This window comes from Pituophis catenifer, unplaced genomic scaffold (assembly GCF_029215685.1).
Source record: "Pituophis catenifer annectens isolate HBS135680 unplaced genomic scaffold, rPitCat1.0.hap2 SCAF_2, whole genome shotgun sequence".
NCBI lineage: Eukaryota > Metazoa > Chordata > Lepidosauria > Squamata > Colubridae > Pituophis > Pituophis catenifer.
Window position 1 is genome coordinate 79,577,397 of NW_027256882.1, and position 23,211 is coordinate 79,600,607.

Genomic DNA, 23,211 nt, shown 5'->3' on the forward strand with positions numbered 1-23,211 from the left:
CAAACTGCTTACCTTACAGGTAGTTCTAATCTTACAACAGTTCATTTAGTAGCTGTTTGAAGTTATAACGGCACTTTGCAGCACCTCTGTGGTAATGTGATCACAATTCAGATGCTGATGGTTTATTTACAATATATTTATGATGGTTGCAGTGTCCCGGAGTCATGTGATCACTTTTTGTGATCTTCTGACAAGCAAAGTCAATGGGGAAACCAGATTTACTTAAGAACTTGGTTACTAAGTTAATAATTGCAGTGATTCACTTAACAACTGTCTCGCTTAGCAACAGAAATTCTGGGCTCAATTGTGATCAGAAGTTGAGGATTCACTTTCCTTAAAATTGCCATCAGTTATATTTTAAATTATGTGTAAAGTAATTCTTTATTATTCCCCTTTCCCACTTTCCCATAATCTTTATTCATATCTCAATTTAAGACACATTTGCAGGAGGACCTAAAAGTGATCGACATTTGGCAGAGTATTTTATTATACAACTTCTGTTGAGCCCTAAGCTGTTTGATGTTCTGCTTCTAATTTTATGTTCTTAGAAGGAAATAAATATTTGTTGATTCAGCAGCAAGCTATTCATTTGATGTTAAATAAATAGCTAAGCCAGATGGTTAATTTTTTTAAAAAAAATGAAGCAATCAGGTGCCTATTAAGCAGCCCTCTGACATTTATCAAGACAGCAGATCAATGCATATTGTGCTGAAATGGTTTATTGATTTTCCTGAGATGACTTTAGTAATGAAATCCATTGCTTTTTCATATTTAGGTCACTGGTTGAATGGGAAGTTTTTAATGGTCAAATATTATCCTCTAATATGAATTATTTATTTATTTATTTATTTATTTATTTATTTATTTATTTATTTTAATTTTTATACTGCCCCCTCTCCCGAAGGACTCGGGGCGGTGAACAGCCAAAATTAAAAAACATACAATATAAACATTAAAATACTATAAAACAAAATTAAATTTTTCTTTGGCTTCCCCCAATTTAAAACCGCTTCCCCATAAAATTCACCAATTAAAATTTTTTAACCCAGCCTGGCTTGCTGAAATAAAAAAGTCTTCAGAGCCCGGCGGAAGGTCCGGAGGTCCGGGATCAGTCATATCCCTGCGGGTAGCTCATTCCAGAGGGTGGGTGCCCCCACTGAGAAGGCTCTTCCCCGGAGGGTTGCCAGCTGACATTGCCTGACCGACGGCACCCTGAGGAGGCCCTCTCTGTGGGAGCGTATTGGCCGGTGGGAGGTTATCGGTGGCAGAAGGTGGTCTCGTAAATAACCAGGCCCTAAGCCATGGAGCACTTTGAAGATGAGAATCAATACCTTGAAGCGCACCCGGAAGACCACTGGAAGCCAATGCAGCTCGCACAGGAGAGGTGTCACGTGGGAGCGCCATGTCGCCCCCATAAGTACCCGCGCAGCTGCATTCTGCACCAGTTGGAGCCTCCGAGTGCTCCTCAAGGGGAGCCCCATGTTGAGAGCGTTGCAGTAGTCAACTATTTAATTTATTAACTTAATTATAAGTTCCCTAAGTTCCCAAGTATTTTCTTTCACTACAAGGAAACATGAGATAAGGCTCATGCATACAACCTCAATGTTGTCAAGACAATAAGAAAGTATGTTGGCCTGAAAATTGCTGCCACCCCAGTTTCCTTGTTAATGCATCTCCAGAATGAGGCTGGCAACTTTCGCTCCGTCAGTTGAGGTACAGAATTGTTGCATCTGCTACTACTGTCAGAGTGGAATGACACCATCCTTTAATTATTCCAAAAAAGCTGCTTCAAACTGATTTCAAAGGAGGTGTATTCGAAAGGATGTGACCCAGAAGACAGAGAATGATCATCTTGAGTTGCAAGGAGGCAGATCCTGATGAATGGCAAGAAAACCTCTAAGAAGCAGTTTGACAATGGAATCAGTTCCTTCACTGAAGGTGTTCAAGTAGAGGCTAAGAAACCATTTTTAAAGGATGCTTTAATTCAGATTACTGCAATGACAAAAGACTGAATTTGATGACCCAACTTCCCCCTTCTAGTTCTGTGATTCTGAATTTGTGGGGGGAGAAGCTGTAACAGGGGGAAATGGTAGCAATCATTTTCCCTTCAGTAAGATATGTTTACCTACAAATTGATTCTTAAACAACAGCAAAAAAAAAAAAATAACTAGTACAATCCCACCTTTTCCACTGCAGTTCCATTCTCCCATAGGATAAATTCATTGGACTTCATGTGTTTTTATGCCACGATCCCAAAGGGAATGGATCATAAACTAAGAGCCTTGGTGGCGCAGCAGACTAAAGTGCTATTAAATAGCACCAGCTGCCTGAAATTACTGCAAGTTCAAATCTCACCAGGCTCAAGGTTGACTCAGCCTTCCATCCTTCTGAGGTAGGTAAAATGAGGACCCAGATTGTGGGGGCAATAAACTGACTTTGTATAAAAAGAACACCACTTGGGGGGGGGGACGAAAGCCCTACTAAGCAGGTATATACAAAAGTATGAAGGCTATTTCTTAATGCATTGTAAGCCGCACTGAGTCTCTGGAGAAGGGCGGCATATAAATCGAACCAATAAATAAATAAATAAATAAATAAATAAATAAATAAATAAATAAATAAATAAATAAATAAATAAATAAACCTTTATTCTCCAAAATTCTAGGATGTTCTCTTTCATCCTTGCTGAATATATTATACTTTGGATTTGAGATAGTTTATGAGTATATTTTTAATAACACCAATATTTTAGAACAGGAACATTCTTTGAATTGCTTCAGAGTTTTCTGTAATTAATATTTCATTCATTCTTTACAAATATAATAAGACGATAATGCCATGATACTTATGTCTAGATAGATAATATCCAAGGAGAAATTAACAAGCATATTGATTTAGATCCAGCATATGAATACGTAAGAAACCAAACTATTCGCACGGCCATTCAACAAGCTGCTCAGAATTTAAACATAGCTGCAAACGAACAACCAATCACACAAACAACTGACCACACAGGCACACAAGACATATATAAGCTAAAGAGGAATAGGGCAAGGAAATCCTGCTGAAGATGTTACCTAGTCTGGTAACGAAATGTTCAGAAACTAAATTGAAACAAGCTTGGAGAGCAAACCAAAATATAATATCCATTTCTATTTACAGAAATATGCTAGGAAAGAGAAGAAATATTTAAAACATTTTTGAATAAACTATGTCTGCAAATCTGGAGAATAACACAATCAATAACAGGTCAGTCTATATACCAATATCAAAGAGGTGAAATTTAACAGTGGGCAAACTATTATATAAATTCTGAATTTTGCATGCTAGAAAAAATAATGCTTAAGATCATCCAATGCAGAAGTGAGCCTTACAGAGAAAAGGTTATGTCACATTTTCAAACTGACTTTATAAAAATGAGAGGACTGATGGCTGTTGGATAATTGAGAAAGTCAAACAAAAAAAAAATGCCTGCTTCATTGATTATAGAAAGACCTTTGGGTCTCTGGATCATGTTAAAGTATGGAATGTGTTTAGGAAAATGGGATTTCCAGGATATCTGATTGTTCTCATGCAAAACTTATCCATGGATCAAGAAGCCACAGTCTGGATGGAACATGACAAAACTGACTAGCTTCAAATTGGCAAAGGAATGGGAGAAGACTGCATACTCTGTCCTTATTTATCCAATCTTTATGCAGAATATATACCTTGTTTTCCCCAAAATAAGACATCCCCTGATAATAAGCCCAGTCGGGCTTTTGAGCTCATGGCAATAAGGCCAAGCACTTATTTCAAGGTTAAAAAAAATATAAGACAGGGTCTTATTTTCGGGGAAACGGTATTACAGGGAAGCAAAATTGGAAGAAGATGACTATGGTTTTAAAAGTGGAGAAAGAAAGTTCTGATAACTATTCTGATAACTGAAAAAGCAAATGTTTGCAAGATCTACTAATGAAAGTCGAGGAGCATAATGAAAAAAAAACAGAAGTAAGATTAAATATAAAGAAGATCAAAGTGATGAACTTTACAGTGAAGAAACTGAAGTGATGGATAGCTTTTGCTTTTTTGACTATCGACAGTAAAAGAACCATCAGTCAAAAAACTTTTTTTTTGTTTTAACTATTGAATAATGTTATTAGCATGACAACATATTAATAGCAATAGCACTTAGACTTATATACTGAGGAGTTGTGAATGCTTCTACACTGGAAGTTTTTAAGAAGAAATTGGACAATCATTTTTCTAAAATGGTAAAGGGTTTCCTGCTTGAGCAGAGGGTTGCGCTAGAAAACCTCTAATGTTCCTTCCAACTCTGCTATTCTGTTAATGTAAAAAAAATTACAATGTCATGATGACTGCAAAGCTTAAAGAGTTATGAATTTAAAAATAATGTTGTGGTTTTGTGGGGTTTTTCTGTTCAGTTACATGAAAAAATAACAGAAAATGTTTGTTAAAGTGAGGGGATAACATGACATTTGTTGAGAATAAGTAGGTACTGTAGACTTCATTCCAGGAGTGAAATGCTCCTGGTTTGGACCAGATCACCTGATCCGGTAGCGATGGAGGCGGGTGGTTTGGAGAACCGGTAGCAAAAATCCCTGCCTCCCCCCCCCCATGCTCAGCTGAGCTGCACAATCATCAGAGGCTTTTTTTTTTTACTTTTAAAAGCATTTTTTCTACAACCTCTTCGGCCGAAAAAATGCTTTTCAAAGTAAAAAAAAAAAGCCTCTGATGATCGCGCAGCTCAGCTTGGATCGTCAGAGGCATTTAAAAGAAAAAAAGGGTTTTTTTCTTTTAAATGCCTCTGACGATCCAAGCTGAGTTGCCTGATGGTTAGAGGCATTTAAAAGAAAAAAAATCTCTGACGATCAGGCAACTCAGCTGGGACCGTCAGAGTCTTTTGAAAGCATTTTTTTACAACCTCTTTGCTGAAGAGGTTGTAGAAAAAATGGTTTTAAAAGTTAAAAAAAAATGGCCACGCCCACCCAATCACATTACCCCTACCACCAAGCCATGCCCACAGAACCGGCAGTAACAAATTTTAGATTTCATCCCTGCTTCATTCATACTGTAGAGCATTGAAGGGGCTCTTTATACCTCAATACAATTAAAAACAAATATTTCCTCCTCTCTTCTGTGTAAAGTTCATGGAGATGCTTTGGTTGCTTTCCTTTTCCACTGAAATTGCTCCGGTTGCCAAATGGTCAAATCGCAGAAAAAGGCAAGACATTATCCAGGGTTTGCATGAGCCCAATAATTATTCAGAAACACAAAATATGTACAATTAAATATTGATGTCTACATGACAGGGTGCAAAATTCATGAACCACACCACAGGCAGCCCAAGAGCCCCAGAACCACCCAGAATGAGCAGGGACATTTTACTCCGCTTTGTTGTCCTTTTGGGGATTTGGGAGGTGTTTTAATAAGTGAAATATTGTTTGAACATTACAAATGTCCCATGTCCCACCCAGATTAGTTTCTGGCATTCAGCATGCTACGCAAAGCAGGTGTACCAACAGAAGCTGTACACCCTATATGAGGTGGAATTGTACAGGAGGGTTAACAAGTTTGACTGTTTCCCATCCCCTTGCTTTGGACCTGTCTGTGTGCATAGAAAGGAATACAGTTTAAGAAAGGAAGAAAAATAATGATAAAGCAAGAAAGAAAATGTGGCAAAAAAGCATCTTGGAAGGTATATTAATCTGTTTAGAGATTTGCATGTATAAAAAGTTTTTCACTACGGATTTAAAAATAAAGCAAGCATTATAAAATTTAATATGACATTGATATATATTTTTTTCCAAAAGGAAACCAACCCCCAAATTTCTCTCTATTCACAGAAATACGAAGGTTGTAACTAGAGGTTAATTATGTTATTTATTCCAAATGTATATGCTTTTGTGTTCCCCTTGAAAGCCTTTCTCAAAATAATTTTGATGCATTCTCTAAAATGCCACACACTAGATCCAAAATATATATCTACATAAAGCAAGCCTGATGAACCAGCCGAGTTACAGGATACAGAAAACTACCAGATTTTGTTTCCTTGCTTTGTTTTGAGTCAGTGTCTGTTGCTGAAAGAATAGCATTTGTAAATAGGAGCACATCATTAATGTGGCTGGAACATTCAAAATGCCACAACATTGTCAATCTGCATGTCAGAATCAAAATACAACCTTGTCAAGAAAAATGCTAAGTTGATGTACAACTTTAAATAGCTCCTGTCTTAGGCAGTTGTTTATGGAGAGTAATTATACACGGGCCGTTTATAATTGCAGATCAAACTATTTAAAAACTGTACTGCAATTGCCTTTTCCAGTGAAACTCAGATTCATGTGTGTCTCCAATAGAAAATATCCTTGTAAAGGATAATAAGGATAATAAGGATAATAAAGCATTGTGCATACAGTATTTGAAAATTTGATCCCCAAATTAAAAACCTTATTTGGTTCTGAATTTTCATGTTTTGAAAATTGAAGGGAAATATTTACAGTGCTTAACTTTGCTAATGTTACTACTTGTTTCTGGACATATGGACTCCCAGGCATGAGGGAGCCTGTGGCTTGGTTATGTTCAATTTTAGTCCATAATGTCACTTCTCACAGTGAAGATCCAGATGCCTATGGGATGCTCATAAACGTTGCTGTCCTGACAAGAATAATATATGAATTTTGGAGATATGTAACATCATTTTTATCCTGATTCATGTCTATTTTATGATTTATTACAACACAGAAGAAAAAAATAAACCATCATAAGAGTGTCATACACTAACCATTATAAATGTAGCCCCTGATCAAAAAAGCCAACTGTAATGGGATAATATTAATAGATTTGCAAAATAGAAGTATGGTGGGGGGCTTCCCAGCAAGATCTTGCACAATATGGGGGAGGGGTTGTACCAAGAAAACATGCCATCAGGCCCCTCACTTTGGATGGAGGAGTCCTTCTCAAGATGAATGTACCACTTCGGTTGAAAAGATAGAATCCTGCAACTGCATGGGTTCCAAGCCTTGTAGAAAAGTTTAATTCCAGGACATTGAATTATCTCTAAAAGCCGATTGATAATCAGTGCAATCACTTCCGCAAATCGCCTACTCCCTACCATATGCAGTTGGGGCAGTCATTTTGAACCCATCAGCAACCCAATTGCCTTCAAAGGCAACCTCTCAAAAGTGCATTGCAGTAATCTAACTACAAGGTGATGACTGCACGAGTCACTATTACAAAGATGTCTCAGTACAGGAACGTCTACAATTATTATTGGCATGGGAAAAGGATGCCTGAAAGCATCTTGTGCAAAATATTTAACCAGACACAGTTCTATGTTAGACAGAAAACTCCATGGAAAAATGGATGTATAATTTGGGGAGGAACAGACTTTAGTTTGGATCTGCATGCTGAGGTATCTTACTTATTTCTGTGTCTTAACATGTATTGGCATACAAATTATGTTTGACAATTACTTGATAGAACAGGGACCATGGCTCTCAGTTTCTCTATGGATTTAGCAATCTTATGATGGTTTTGCAGTCCCCACAGAGGTGAAGGATTTGTAATGGCAAGAGCAATTTTCCCAAACTGACTTATAAAAAGAGCAGGCTGACAATTTAAAATTGAGAAATGTTTATCTGATTGTCTTAAAAACTAAATTTATTTTGGAATTATTTTAGCTTTTGGTTGTATTTTTTATAATCTTTATTAGGCTAGATATATTTCAGATACTTTGATTAAACTTTTATATCAGGATATTTAAAGAATTATTACTTATGTGGGGATACTTACTGGATTTTTCTATATATTTGAAGATATTCAGCTATGAACAAGGATGTTTATTTGAGTGGGAAATTACTTATGCAGTATTAATGATTTGGCTGATTGCAAAGAAGTCATGAATGCAATTGCATTATGGCATTTGACAACCATTATTTAAAGTGACCGATTTTTCTTTTCAGTTGGAAAAAGTGTTATGACTAACCCAGGTCAGATAAACATTTCACATTTTGCCTGACTGACCAATTGATTAAACGATATAAGTTCAAAATCTAAAGTTAAATAAAAGAATTGAATTACCATTGCATTTTTTCAGTCTTCAAAAGGAAACAAGCCATTACTAATCTAAAGCCCCACTCACAGGGGGGGGACACACGCTGGACCTGATTTTTGTCTCTGGCCAGTGGTTGAGTGGTCTTATTATAGGGGATATAGACATGAAACCCTTGTCATGGTCAGATCACTCACTCCTTCGTCTGGACCTTCGAACCGCTACACCCCGCCGCAGGGAGGCGGACCCAATTAGATGGATCCGCCCCAGGCGCCTGATGGATCCTGATAGGTTCCAGACGGAGCTTGGGCCAATTCCTGAAGATCTGGCACACGACTCGGCCGAGGACCTGGTAGCTGCCTGGGATCGGGCGGCTGGTGCGGCCTTGGATCGGGTCGTGCCTTTGCGGCCTCTGACCCGGTGTCGATCCCTCATGGCTCCTTGGTTCACCGAGGAGCTGAGGGAGATGAAATGCCGGAAAAGACGCCTAGAGAGCGGTTGGAGGGCCAGTCTCGCTGAATCTGACCGAACACTGGTAAGGTCGCATATTAAGACCTACCTAGTGGCGATAAAGACGGCAAAGTTTAACTACTTTAAATCGTCCGGCCGCCCTGTTCAGGGTAACCCGCTCCCTGCTCCATCCGGGAGCGCGGGAGGATCCCTTGGAAGGCAGGGCGGAGGATTTCGGACAATACCTGTATGACAAAATCGCTCAGATCCGGGGGGATTTGGACTCTGACTGGGTAGATCAGGGCAGGGTGACGAGGAATAGTCTTGAGAATGTTACCTGGGAGGAGTTTGATGCTGTGACTCCGGATGATGTGGACAGGATTTTGGGGAGACTTAGTGCGGCCACATGTTTACTGGACCCGTGTCCCTCCTGGTTGGTACTGGCCTCCCGGGAGGTTACACGAGGCTGGCTCCAGGGTGTTATCAACGCTTCGTTGAGTGAGGGTCACTTCCCTGCCGCCTTGAAAGAAGCGGTGGTGAGGCCTCTCCTCAAGAAGCCGTCCCTGGATCCGGCAATATTGGCCAACTATCGTCCTGTCTCCAACCTTCGCTTCCTGGCGAAGGTTGTTGAGAGTGTGGTTGCGCGACAGTTTCCACAATTCTTGGAGGAAACATCCTATCTAGATCCGTTCCAGTCGGGTTTCAGGCCTGGACACAGCACGGAAACGGCATTGGTCGCGTTGGTTGATGATCTCTGGAGGGCTCGGGACAGGGGTTGTTCCTCTGTTCTGGTCCTGTTAGACCTCTCAGCGGCTTTTGATACCATCGACCATGGTATCATGCTGCACCGGTTGGAAGAGTTGGGGATGGGGGGCACCGTATTACGGTGGTTCTCCTCCTTTCTCTCCGACCGGTCGCAGTTTGTGTTGGCAGGGGGGCAGAGGTCGACCTCAAGGCCTCTTATATGTGGAGTGCCTCAGGGGTCGGTCCTCTCGCCCCTCCTGTTCAACATTTATGTGAAGCCGCTGGGCGAGATCATCCGTGGCTTTGGGGTGAGATACCACCAGTACGCTGATGACACCCAGTTGTACATCTCCACCCCAGGCCACCCCAACGATGCCCTTGAAGTGATGTCCCAGTGCCTGGAGGCTGTGCGGATCTGGATGGGGAGGAACAGGCTCAGGCTCAACCCTTCCAAGACTGAGTGGCTGTGGCTCCCGGCATCCCGATATAGTCAGTTGACTCCATCACTGACTATTGGGGGCAAGTCGTTGGCCCCCACAGAGAGGGCTCACAATCTGGGAGTCCTCCTGGATAGGCAGCTGTCCTTGGAGGAACATCTGACGGCTGTAACCAGGGGGACCTTTTGTCAGGTTCGCCTGATCCGCCAGTTGCGGCCCTCTCTTGATCGGGATTCCCTGTGCACAGTCACTCATGCCCTCGTCACCTCTTGCCTTGACTACTGCAACGCTCTCTACATGGGGCTCCCCTTGAGGAGCACTCGGAGGCTCCAACTGGTCCAGAATGCAGCAGCGCGGGTAGTGACGGGAGCAGCCTGGCGCTCCCATGTAACACCGCTCCTGCGCGAGCTGCACTGGCTCCCAGTGGTCTTCCGGGCGCGCTTCAAGGTGTTGGTTATCACCTTTAAAGCGCTCCATGGCATAGGGCCTAGCTATCTTCGAGACCGCCTGCTGCCACCGACGATCTCCCATCGACCTGTGCGCTCCCACAGAGAGGGCCTCCTCGGGGTGCCATCAGCCAAACAGTGCAGGCTGGTGACCCCCAGGGGGAGGGCCTTCTCTGTGGGGGCACCTACCCTCTGGAATCAATTGCCTCCAGAGATAAGGAGAATCCAAGACCTTGGTGCCTTCCGCCGTGCCCTTAAAACCTTCCTTTTCCAGCAAGCCGGGCTGGCCTAATTTTTTTAAGTGTTTTTAAGTGTTTTGTTTATTGTTTTTAATTAATGGGGCCAAATTTATATATGTATATTTTAACTGTATTTTAATATTTGTACTCGATGTTTTTACTGGCTGTTCACCGCCCTGAGTCCTCAGGGAGAAGGGCGGTATACAAATTCAAAATAAAATAAAAATAAAATAAAAAAATAAAGAAATAGGCAAGCTTCTCTGATTTAGAATCTTCTAAATGTACTTAAATTATAATTCCAAAATAATAGAAGGTTTGGTCCAAAAACATATTTAGGATGCTAAGTTTATAAGGAGAAACACATAGAAAAAAGCATAACTTTTACCAAAAGAAAAAAATAAAACAAAATACATTACCATATCACAATATTATGATCACACATTTTAGCACAACTACTGCTATTTATATCCAGGATTAACTAATAAGAACATCCTTTGTTCCACTTCAGGAACAAACCACAAGTTATTAAATATTTTACTAACTTTTTAAGCCACTGACACTATTGAATTCATACACATTTTTTTCATCAGATAGTTCAAGAAGGAGTTTAATGAATCGCTGGCTTTTCTGTAGAAAATTGCATGAATCCTGAGTATAAATTTGACTTTCAATTGACTTTCACTTTATGATTTCAGAAATTAGACACTAGAGGGAACTAAAGAGTCCAAGCAGGAAACAAAAAAGAAAAAAGTCAGTCTCTCAATTTTGAATTTGAGAGTAAGCAATGGATTGTACAGAATGACAGACAAATGCTATGAAATTTGAAGACATTTTGAAGAATGAGGACAGACACTTACATTGGTACAATGGCAAAAATATTTACTTATATGTATGTATTATTTACTAAAGAAAAAAAAGAAAGTTTTCAAAGAAAATTTTTTGTAAGAGCTACAGATGAAGAGGTGAAAGCTTATGCAGATTTATGAAAAAAATAAAGGAATTGTGGAATACAAGATAGAAATGGCAGTTAAAGTGGAAATACAAATGATAAGCCATGATAATGATCTGGATAATAACTTCCTGATAAAGTTATAAAAAAGGGTTGCTAAACTTTTGAAGCAACTTTAGAAATGGGAGGAAGAAAGGAAGATAAAAACCCATAACAGCATTTGAATGGATCAAAAACTATGATTGTTAGAAGCAAAAATTATTCAGAATCTCAAAGACCTTTGGTTTAATGTAGGCATTATCTATCAGTAGTTATGGCGTTAAAAATTAAAACTTTTGCATTTGGTCTGTTATATATTGTTTTGGTTGAAGAATATGAAGAAAATCTGGCCTCACACAGATAATAAAGTTAGAAAAGAATATCTTTGTAGAGAATCATGGATATTTTTTTTTAAAAAAAACACCAATATAAAAAAAATGGTTTCCTAAAGGTATAACACAGAATTTGAAATCATATTAATGGAGGATTTTTTTTATCTTTCTTGCACTTTGAATGGATGTTCCATGATTTTGTAACATTTATGCATCGGTCATTTGGAAAATATTGGTTCATTGAGTTAATGCAGATTTATCAAATGTTGACCTATTTTATTACACAATATCAAAAAAATGACATTCGTTAATATCGCCACCAATTGCACCAGAAAAGTCTCAAGTATTAGGAAGCTGCTAAGTTCAGAGTGGTGGTAATAGTAATAATTTTCACTTGAAAGATCAAATAATGTCTTAGAATTATTATAAAAATAGTTTTCACCTCATGGACCAACATAAAAGGATCTGGGGAATCTCCAGGGATCCACAAACAATTCATTGAAAATTGCTGATATATACATTATACTTTCCCTGAAATTCTCAGAGCAAACAGATGTTTTACATGACTTCCACTCCAAGAAATCAAAAGAGACTCTGATTTCTCTCTCTCTCTTTTTTTTCCAAAAAGCAAAATAAACACCTTAATTTAACTACCCTCCATATGGGAACACCAATCATTCTTGGCCATAAAGTATGACACCTAGTTTTTACTGCCATTTCGAAGGCCAATAGGGTCATGGCCGTGTGTGTGTGTGTGTGAGAGAGAGAGAGAGAATGAGGGAGGGAGGGAGGGAGAGAGAGAGAGGGAGGGAGGGAGGGAGAGAGAGAGAGAGAGAGAGAGAGAGAGAGAGAGAGAGAGAGAGAGAGAGAGAGAGAGAGAGAGAGAAGGGTATTGTTTCAGACGTCAAAATCATTATTTGCCTACACACTGTTTCTTAGTAAAGACAAGCTGTAAAAACATTTCTAAATAAAAGGTGGAATATTTTTCTTTTCCTTATTTGATGAAGAGAAATAAATATTTAGACTCAAATCTGCTGCCGGAAGGATTAGAAGCAAGTTTATCTAAAGTAAATTCCATAGGTGCTAAAAGTTATCCTGCTTGAAGATTTTCAGGGGAATGGGTTTTCCAAACTCAGAACCATTTTCTGTGTGGTAACACAGAAAGAGCTCTAGCAATTCTTTCAACTCAATGTCAACTTAGCTACAGCCATGGAGTTATGGAAAAAAATCCTGCATATTGGACAGGGCTGTGCAACTGGAGTTGCCTTGAATGTATACACAGTAGCTATAGCGCAGCAGCTCTATTAAATTAGCTGTAATTAAAAATCAAGTTTTAAATGCAAGAATGGCAATCATGGGGCATGTCCTGTCCTGTCGCTGCCATTTATTCTGAATATTGGGTGGCAACAGTTGTTAGCAGCAGATGACATCAGTCATGCTGAACTGAGCGTCACGTTAGGAAAATACCACTTTAATTTTATACAGTGATTTTTCTATAACGCTTAAAGGGTGTTGTGGGAAATTGAAACAGCATCCCATTGTCTAATATTTATTGTGTAACAGGAAAATCAGTCATGGGGGAAGGGGGGCAGGAGATGGCTGAGGGCTGCGTTGGGCTTGTGGAATCTTGTTGATCCCTGAGGATGCTCTTTCTGACACCAGCAAGTTCCCATAGAAATGATGCAACCTGTTCCATTTAGACTTGGTCCTTTTAAAAATATAATATGCAAATAAGTGCATCAGTAAAAATAGCATGTGCTCTGTCTTTCAAATCTTGAGGGGATAATCAAACAAAATATTAGTAACTGAAGCTGAAGTAGTGCTTGGCACAGCGTGAGTCTTTTTCTCTAAGGCTAAATTAATAACTATATGTAAATAAAAGGAACTAATGGAAACTGACATAGTATTACTCACTGTGAGAATGGACTTCCTGTATCCAAATCTCAAAATATGCCTCAATAAGGAGTGAAGACTAACTGTCACAGGGGAGGCACCCTTTCCCAAGGCCAACCATCCATTTCTCCAGGCTAATTTTTCAGGAACATGGTTAAGGCTGAATGGCTCTCTGAAGGAAAGGAAGAATCAAGTGGAACGGACTTCTGGAAACATCTTTAATTTTCCTCCTCTCTCCAATAGCAGTAGATGCTGCTGGCAGTTGGGTTTGAGGGAAGAATCTAGCTGGATCGGGAGGCTTTCGTACCGGTTAAATAACCCTGCTTATTTATTTCTACACTCCTATTTTCTCCACTCCAGCTGTGATTTTTCTCCCATGGGCAAATGACATGGACGAATTCAAGCCTATACAGTTTATAAGAAATGGATGGGTCAGAGTTTAGACAGATCAGCTACAGTCTTTATGAATAATTGGTTGCTGCTGCCATAAAGTAACTGGATTGTAGTGGAAGGTATAGCAGTAGTTATCCAGTTTGAGACTGATCTTGACAGAGGAAATTTCTGTGTTTTGGTTGTCAAGTTTCCTCCAGCATTTTTTGCCCAAAAAATGTTACAATCCGTAGAGCTATGCATTTTAAGTGTGGAATATAGAACTTTGTCTTAACTATGAAATAACATAACATCCTTGCTTTTAAACGTGGTTATATTATAGCTTAATCCAGGGGTAGGCTTCAAAAATTTTAGCAAGGGGTTCTCTGCCCAGTTGCTGGGTGGGCATGGCCATGGTGGGCATGGCCTAATCGGGCTCCTGCACCATGGTGTGTGTGGGGGGGGCATTTTTGCCTTCCCCGGGTTCTGGAAGCTTTCTTCGAGCCTCTGGGAGGGCGAAAACAGCCTCCCCAGGCTCCGGAGAATTCCGGTAGGCCCGTTTTTCACCCTCCCTGAGTTTCCACGCATGCCCTGCACTTACCTGCATCCAAAATGGGCCATGTGGGGACTCCTGGGAGGGGCAGGGTGGGATGGGAGGGGCCAGCCAAGGGTGGGATTTGGGGGTTCTCTGAACTGCACAGAATCTTAGCTAGAGGTTCTCCCAAACCCCTGCGAACCCCAAGCAGCCCATCCCTGGCTTAATCATGAAATATTCTTTCAAACAGGCAGAATCTACACAACTATACATTAAGTCCAGAAAGAGCATTCAGACTCACTTAACTGTCTTTCTCATCTGTGCCACATTCTTGGTCCAGTCAATGCTTACCTGTGGTGGTGAGTGAGCTGTGACTAGTGGAGAACTAAGACCACATCCACACCAAGACACCAAGTTAAAACTGTTCCTCGGGAACTTTCTGTATCTATATGTCAGGATTCCAGGGTTGCAGGCCTGACACTATAGCTTGTTGTCTGCGCAGGGTTGATTCAGTTTACAACAAAAGCAGATAGCTTTTGTTCTAATGCTAATCCAGTATACAATAATACTATTACAGTATATATGATACTGTATTAGCATTATTAAAGAATGATAGGTTTAAAAAAAAGGCATATAGATTAAACAGTGCATTCATTATTATTAAGCTCTGACCCAAAAAATCTCTTCTTATGATTAATAGGAAACTGCCACCAGCAAAGCATGGATCAACCTGTGAGGAAGTTGTTGGTAACATCTACTGACCAGGTTGCACAATACATTGAACTACAAACAAGCCAACTGTAGTTTATCCTAGCATCTTTTGTGAATATGGTCAGTGTTATTCGTTTATTTTTTAGTATTGTGCAAACCAGTGGTGAAATGTAAAATTTGTTACTACCGGTTCTGTGGGCGTGGCTTGGTGGGGGAGGGTAATATGACTGAGTGGGCGTGGCCAACTTTTTTTTTTTTTTACTTTTAAAACCATTTTTTCTACTACCTCTTCAGCTGAAGAGGTTGTAAAAAAAATGTTTTTAAAGCCTCTGACGATCCCAGCTGACTTGCCTGATCAGGAGAGGCTTTTTTTCCCTTTAAAAACATTTTTTCTATAACCTCTTCAGCCGAAGAGGTTGTAGAAAAATGCTTTTAAAAGCCTCTGATGATCCCAGCTAAGCTGTGTGATATTCAGAAGCTTTTTTTTTTTACTTTTAAAAGCATTTTTTTGGCCAAAGAGGTTGTAGGAAAAATGCTTTTAAAAATAAAAAAAAGCCTCTGATGATTGCGCGGCTCAGCTGGACAATGGGGGGGGGTAGGGATTTTTGCTACTGGTTCTCCAAACCACCCGCCTCCATCGCTACTGGATCGGGTAATCCGATCTGAACCGGGAGCATTTCACCCCTGGTGCAAACCTATAAAATAGGTTTAACTGAACAATCCATGGCTAAATTTCTTGTTGATAAATATGCCATGCCAGCAAGGCCCCAATACTGGAAACATCAAATTGCTCAGAACTGCAGTCTTGTTGCAAGATTTCAGTGCTTGCCTAAAGAAATACCTCCTACCATTCAGCATAATTTCTAGCATCTGTGATGTCTACTGTCATTGCAGCATCTGATATGTATTAATACACTTTTGATTCAGTAGTTGATAATCCTGTTTTCTATACCAAACACTATTCATGATTTCAAGATGGGATGGGGGTGGGTGGGTGAGAATCTATCACCTGCTTGTCTATTATCTGTTATATACCTTACATCTGTAAAGAACCATAAGCATCTAGGTGCTTTTGGGATCATTGCAATGATTTATTCTTCATTTTTAAAAAATTCTGTGCTTCCTCTATAGCCAGGTTTTCATGGTGGCTTACAATATTGTATGGTGGATTGGAAGGAGTTAGTTCCCCATTGACTATTTGCATTTCAAGCGAAGTACCTTTTGCTGCCAATGGAAAATAAATAGCAAATACAAAGAGGATTTATTCCATGCTTTGGCACTATTTGTATAACAAAAACCATAATGATCTTCATAATCTTCTACACACTGAAGAGTGTATCTACTCAGATTCCCCATAATAATAAGAAAGATATTGCTTAACTCATCCAAAGTGCAGAAATAGATGGTTGCTCAGCCTTTTTGTATGAAGTACTCCATATTTTCCATCTAGTGACTTAGCTTATTTGTTGTAATGCCAAGTACAATAATGGAAAAACATAATTCATTTGGTCTGTGAATTAAATCCTGTTCTTCTACACAGAGATTATATGTACAAATTGAATATTGTAAGAAAGGAAATTCCAAAATGTTGCATTGTGATTTTATTCTTGCTGTGATATAGAAGTGGGCTAAGTATTCCCAAAGAATTGGAAGATGGCTGTTTTCAATTCAGAACCCCAAGAGAACTAAAATAACTCTCTTTCTATAATCCTAGTTGTATGGAGGAATTAGATAAGGTCAGGATATTAAAGTGCTGAATAAAACTCATGCAGTGGCCACATCCTGGTAAACAGTCTTGGCAGACAGTCCAAAGTTCTTCATATACATGGCTATTATTTTATTTCTTTCAACTACTTGAACTTCCAAGAGAAGACAATGGTGGTAAATTATTTCATAAAACATAAAGGTGCTCTTAGAAGGAAAAGGCAATGTTTTATTTCTGCCCTCAAGATCAATATACTTTATTTATTTATATACTGTATTTATTAAACTTGTATATTGCCAATCTCAACGAAGTGATTCATCATGCTTTACAGCAAAAGTATAAAAGTACATTCATGGTCACAGGAATAACAAATATAGTGTCAACCCTGGAGGCCATCTTTTTCTTTGGATCTTCAGGGCTGCCACTTTTAGTGCTGTGGGAAACTGGAAGGGGGGATTGCATGGAATTGTAGTGATAGCTAGTCACAACAACATTCTTTTCTCTGGGAGTCAAGGACGTTCAGTCTGCACCTGGAGTGGTGTAACTGGGAGGCATCTACAGTTGGGATGATGCATTGATTGGACCATGTGATAGGCATGTGGGTGCAGGGGAAGGGACTTAGACTTTCTTTTGAGTGGGGAAAACTTGGAAACTTTCAGATTCGGGTTTTCCCAGATGTGTCAATATGACATCTCTAATAAAATGGAACTTTGAGGACCTTCTAGCCTCGGAGTCTTCTTTCATTGGGGGTGTTACTTGAAACTCTGACATATAGCACCATTTCTCAACCTCAACAAGCAGGGCAGGCAGAAGAATTTTAGGAGATGAAGACCATATATCTTATGTTGCTGAAGTTGACAGTGAAATGGAGCCTTAAAACTTCCATAGTAGGTTTAAATATTCAAAACATTTAAGACATTAAATGAGAACAAGACATCTGCTGGAATTAATATACTAAGGAAAAGCTTTATGGAAAATTTCCATGGATCTCTTAGTGGTTGTTGAATATTGACAGGGAGATGAGACTGATGTCTATGGGAAGGCTATTTCAGGAGACTGAGGTTGCAACCAAAAAGCAGTGCCTCTGGGTAGTAGCCCCACAATTTCTTACAAGTGAGAAGCAGTAATTTTTGTCCACGTGATCTTGTTGGTCAGGGCAGTTCTAGCTGGGAAACATGGTCCTGGATATGACTAGCTGCCAACCCATGAGGGCTTGGGACATTTAAAACCAGAACATTAAATTGTACCTGATGATAAAAATAGAAGTCAAAATACAGTTGTGATACATGTGCTACCTTCTGAACCAATTGTAGTTTTCTGGTAATCTTTAGATCTAAAGATCTAATCTGAATCTGAGAGCCAGTCTGATATAGAGGTTCAAGCGCCAGGCTAAAACCCAGAATACTGTTAACTCTAGCCCCATCTTAACCCCCATCTTAAGCCTGCTAGGTGACCTTGGGCTAGTTACTCTCTCTCAGCCCCAGGAAGAAGGCAACAGCAAACCACTTTCAGAAAAACTGTAATGACTTGTCCAGATTGTGGCCCAGTGGCCAAGATTGACTTGAAGGCACAAATTGCATAGGCAGCCCTATATACAGTAGCACCTCTGTATTTGTCCTTAATTGGTTCTGGGAGACATGACATGTAATAAAAAGAATGAGTACCAAATAAAGCAGCTGACTTATCATGACACTTTGTTTCAGCTGAGAAGGACTTCCTATCTATCCCTTTTCCTATGTCAGTGACCTTCCCAGCATGGCCTGCTTCTTCTCTGCCTTCTGCAACTGTCCCCCATGTCCTTTTGCAGTGACCTTCCCATCGTGACCAACTTCCTGTCTGGCCACTGTGGCTGTCCACCACTTCCTTTTGCAGTACATCGAGTAACAAACAAATGCTGAATACCAGGATAATATTTCCACGTCAAAATGCATAAAGTACTACCAAATTCAAAGAGTTTTGAAGCAGCTAAATACCAATGTATAGCACATTGCAGTAGTCAAGTCTTGTAGTAACAAAAGCATGAGGCACTACAACCAGGTCCTTTGATTCAGGTAACTGATGCACCAGTTGAAGTTGGGCAAAAGTATCCACAGCCACATTTTCCCTCTGCTGGTTTAACAGGAACTACGAATCCAGGAAGACCCGAAAGTCAAAAGTCCTTGGGCCTGCTCTTTCAGAAATCTTCCCATTAAAAAGAAAAGAAAAGAAAGCAAGAAAAGGCATAGAATCCTAATGTATAAACAGTCATTTCAGTTTATTAGTTTTTAATATAAGTCTGTCTTGTCCCACCCAAATTCTTACTGCCTCTAGACACTAGGGAAGGGTCTTTAGTCAGCCTAGAATGGTGACTTAGAGTTGATTGTCATTGGTGTATAATAAAACTACATTGGTTTATCCAATGGCTTCATGTCAATGTTAAAAAGTTGGGAGGGAAGATTGACCTTTATGGCACTTAATCAGTGAACAACCATAAGTGACCTCTCCTGTGCCTTGACTTCCTACCAATTGATAGGAAGGGACAGAATCATGGGAAGGTGGTACCTAGAATCCCCAAACTGTAGGAAATCTAGAAAAATACCATGAACGACAGCATCAAATGCCTATTGGTATATGGCAATGACTTTGGGAGATGGGGTGAAGAGATACTCGGGGTCAGCCAGAATAGAGAGTGCAGCTAGATAGAATATGGAGTAAGAGACTCAGAAGGGACTTCCCTAAGTTCTTGGACTGTAAAGGTGATAGTGAGAAAATTGTACTTTCAGGCCTTTGTTTATAAAGTTTTACAATAATGTAGAATTAGCTTATCTGGTTGTGTTTCCTACTCAGTCTACCTGGTAAGGCTAACATCAAACGTGCAAATCTGAAAGCCACAGCAGTTTGTGAATGAATGTGATCTTACTGCAGAGAGACCTGGCATTTGAAGTCTTACACATTATGTTAGAAAACCTTTTACATTAACTGCATATATAGGGAAAAATAATCTGCAAATTAGAATTATCAATTTTCTAGAAGATTAAAAAAAGTATCATTTTACTTTCAGGTGAGCAGTAAGAATACAAGACTTATCTTAAGTAATTCAACTGTCTAAATAATTTACCCATACTGTTTTCCAGCCAATTAGTTAGTTAGTTATCATACAGTTCCTAAAATTTATTTTAAAAATTTAAGTGGTGTAAGATAGAGAAAAAAACCCTTCTTTTAGCAGTTTTTGGTTTTTTAAAAAAGAAATGTATAATCATTTATCTTCAAAAACAACTTTCATTCATTGCAACTCTTTTATCTTTTTATGACCCTGTAATCCTTTGCTTCAGGAGGGTGGGGGTTGGGGAGACTGAATGGAGCTCAGCGTTTACTGGCCAGATGCCCTTCCTGATGCCTATATGGAATTCGTAGCAGATATTTTCTCTTTGCATCCTGATAGAGAAACATCTGTTGCTGCTTAGGATTGAACTCTCAACCTTCTGAGTGGGTGGCAAGCATCTTTACCTCTAGGCCACCGTGCTGCTCAGTGTTTCTAAGGACAATAATCATGTAATAATTTGTAAGTTAAAATGTGTAAGGGCCACATTTTTGCCTCATTGCCTTAATCCAATGCCTTTTTGATGTCCACAGTTTTTGCACGTAAAGCTACTTGAGATAGTATTCCTTCATTAATAACTTTGTGTATATGTGATTATTGGATGTCAAAGGGATGATATATGGACATAGACTTAAAAAGGCATTGCTCTTCTTTTGATATATTATGTTAATACATTAATAAGTGTATGTTCATCTCCTTATCAGAATGACTAGTATGTTGCCACACTGATCAAAAGGTATGAATTTATGAACTATTCAGGTGACACATTGGTTAATACTAAGAGTTCAATCAGTGCCGGCTGAAATGGAATAACTGATTCTATCCAAGAATCAAATTCTAAAGCAGCATTTTTTTATTTTGTTGTTGTGATGAATGCTGCTCATTTTTCTGCCCAATAGAACAGAGAATGCTGCAATTCCACAGGTATACTATATAGCAAACCACTTTTGCATTGTTGCCATGATAAATACAAGTATTTATCCATTTAGAAAAGTGTACCTTTAATGCAAGCCAAGTAGGCAGTGGATTAAGTAAAGCAAGAACCACACGTTTACCCATTTTCTTTAATTTTTTTTAAAAAGTACGCCAACAAAATGATGTGCTTCCTTGAATACTAAATAAAAAATTTGTGTAAAAGTGTACATAAATCTCATCTCTTCTTTACTTTTGAATAATACTGCATATACTTCAAAAATGAGCATTATTGTTTCCTACTGCACATCACAAGAAGTTATCACAATGCCATTGCTGTTTATCATCATCACATTTTGTCCCAGAAAAAAAAAAAAACTTCCAGAAAATTAACAAACATAATCAGAAAATTGAACCCAATTCTCCCAGCAATACATTAAAAAAGAAGTCTAAGAATTAAATGGATCAAGTAGTAAATGTGGGAATTAACAAGGACACCAAATAAGAAACATTGCTTTAGACCATATCAAACCACATGAATGTATGTAAAGCTATTGGTGAATAGCAGCAAATAGGAATCATATTCATAGAATAGTTCTTGAGTTGGGGCATCTGGATGAAAGCAACATTCTACATGTGACAATCCATATCAGCGAATCATCTCACGACAATGAAAAACAGGTCCTCTTCATGTTTACCAGATAGGAAAGTCTTTTGAACACAATGGAATTTATCTCTGCATAGGATTGGGCTAAAGGTATTTTAAAGACAGGTTACACTACCTGAAAAAAAAAACTATATTGTGATTAGTAGATGTGGCAGCAATAATTTCTCAGGCAATTATTTCACATTTTTGAAAATACCTATACATGAATAGTTAAATTATTTAAAGCTACCTTCCATAGATAACCAAAGAATTTTAAATTGCAGATTTGTATCTTTTAGTAATTCATGTAATAATAGGAACTCATAAGGAGATTCAGGAACATAGAATACAAACTACCTTCTAAATCAGGGGTGGGCAACTGTGGCCCTTTTACAACCTGTGGACTTCAACTTGGAGTTGAAGTCCACAGGTTGTAAAAGGGCCACAGTTGCCCACCCCTGTTCTAAATTAACAACTTGATTTGTTTTGTTTTTTTATTTTTATTTTTAAAAAAAGCCTGGTACTTACCACATCTATAACTTGAAAAAGGCAATGCATAGATTCTAGCAATGGGTAATTGTCTATGAAGAAAATATAAATAAAAAAAGGTCAATAATACAGATTTATCACATATTGCTGTCAAGATAAGTCAAAAGATCAAAGCATGCATATGATGTAGTGATTGGCTTTTTCAGTTCTTTTTGAATCTATAGAAACTATGTGGGTAGGTATTCAACTGCAAAGGTTCGTGAAAGGGTTCTTTACATTGCACCTTTCCTCTTCCTTGAATAATGAGATGTAATTACAGTAGTTCAATAGGTTTGACAGGAGATATGAAGACTAATATAGAGCATATCTGAATGTGCTTTTACAGCAATAAAAGTACATAGTTTTTGGTATGTATGAACCTTCCCACTTTGTACCACCACCCACTTCTTCAGAATTTTCTTTTAATAAAACACCTGAAGCATATAATTCATTTTTTTAGTGACTTATATTTAAAGATTCTTAACTGAAACTGTCAGTGTTTCCTGCTTTGGTTTTTTTTTTTTTAAATCAGCAATATAAGCATCCCATGAAAAAAAAAAAAGCTGATCAAATTAAACAATACTTAAATAAAATCCATTCTTCCTGTAGTAGTTCTTCTGTAATAAATGATATCAGACCCCAGAGTTCAAAGTGTCTTAATATGGTTTAGTTATTTTTAAATTTACTTTTTAGACTAACCTTTAAAATAATTTTAACTATTATATTATATCTGGTGGATTTTTTCCTAATGTTACAGCACAAGAAACAGATGGATTTATTAAATGCCTTATATATATACTTGCATATATCAGTTTTTCAAGTACAGTAACTTTTGCTAGCTACTTATGAAATAAGTCATCTTTAACCAGTTTCCTCCAAATAAGCCAGAAGTAGAATTCCCTAAATCTCTGGTCAGCAGATAAGCATGCTAATTGGCATTATAGGAATGGCAGACTCAAGAGATCTTGTACTACCAAGTTGGAGAAAACTGAAGACATAATTTCCTACCATTGTACTATGACTTTCTTTTAATGTCACATGCATAAACTATGCATGCCTCTCTGTTAAAAACAAATCAAAAGTCAAATGCAAAACACCTGAGTTTATGTAATCACTAGGATCAAACAAAGAGGAATAAAATTCATAC

General features: G+C 38.7%; 1 protein-coding gene across 1 annotated transcript in view; it reads right to left on the bottom strand.

The window, feature by feature from the left end:
* Nucleotides 1-21,663: 21,663 nt before the first annotated feature.
* SLC6A11 (solute carrier family 6 member 11) overlaps nucleotides 21,664-23,211 on the bottom strand; it is a 114,859-nt gene continuing 113,311 nt past the window's right edge. The window contains exons 16-17 of the mRNA XM_070933672.1: nucleotides 22,061-22,117; nucleotides 21,664-21,668 (exon numbers count right to left, since the gene is read on the bottom strand). Coding sequence (XP_070789773.1) covers nucleotides 21,664-21,668; nucleotides 22,061-22,117 — 62 coding nt within the window. The remainder of the gene's footprint in view (nucleotides 21,669-22,060; nucleotides 22,118-23,211) is intronic.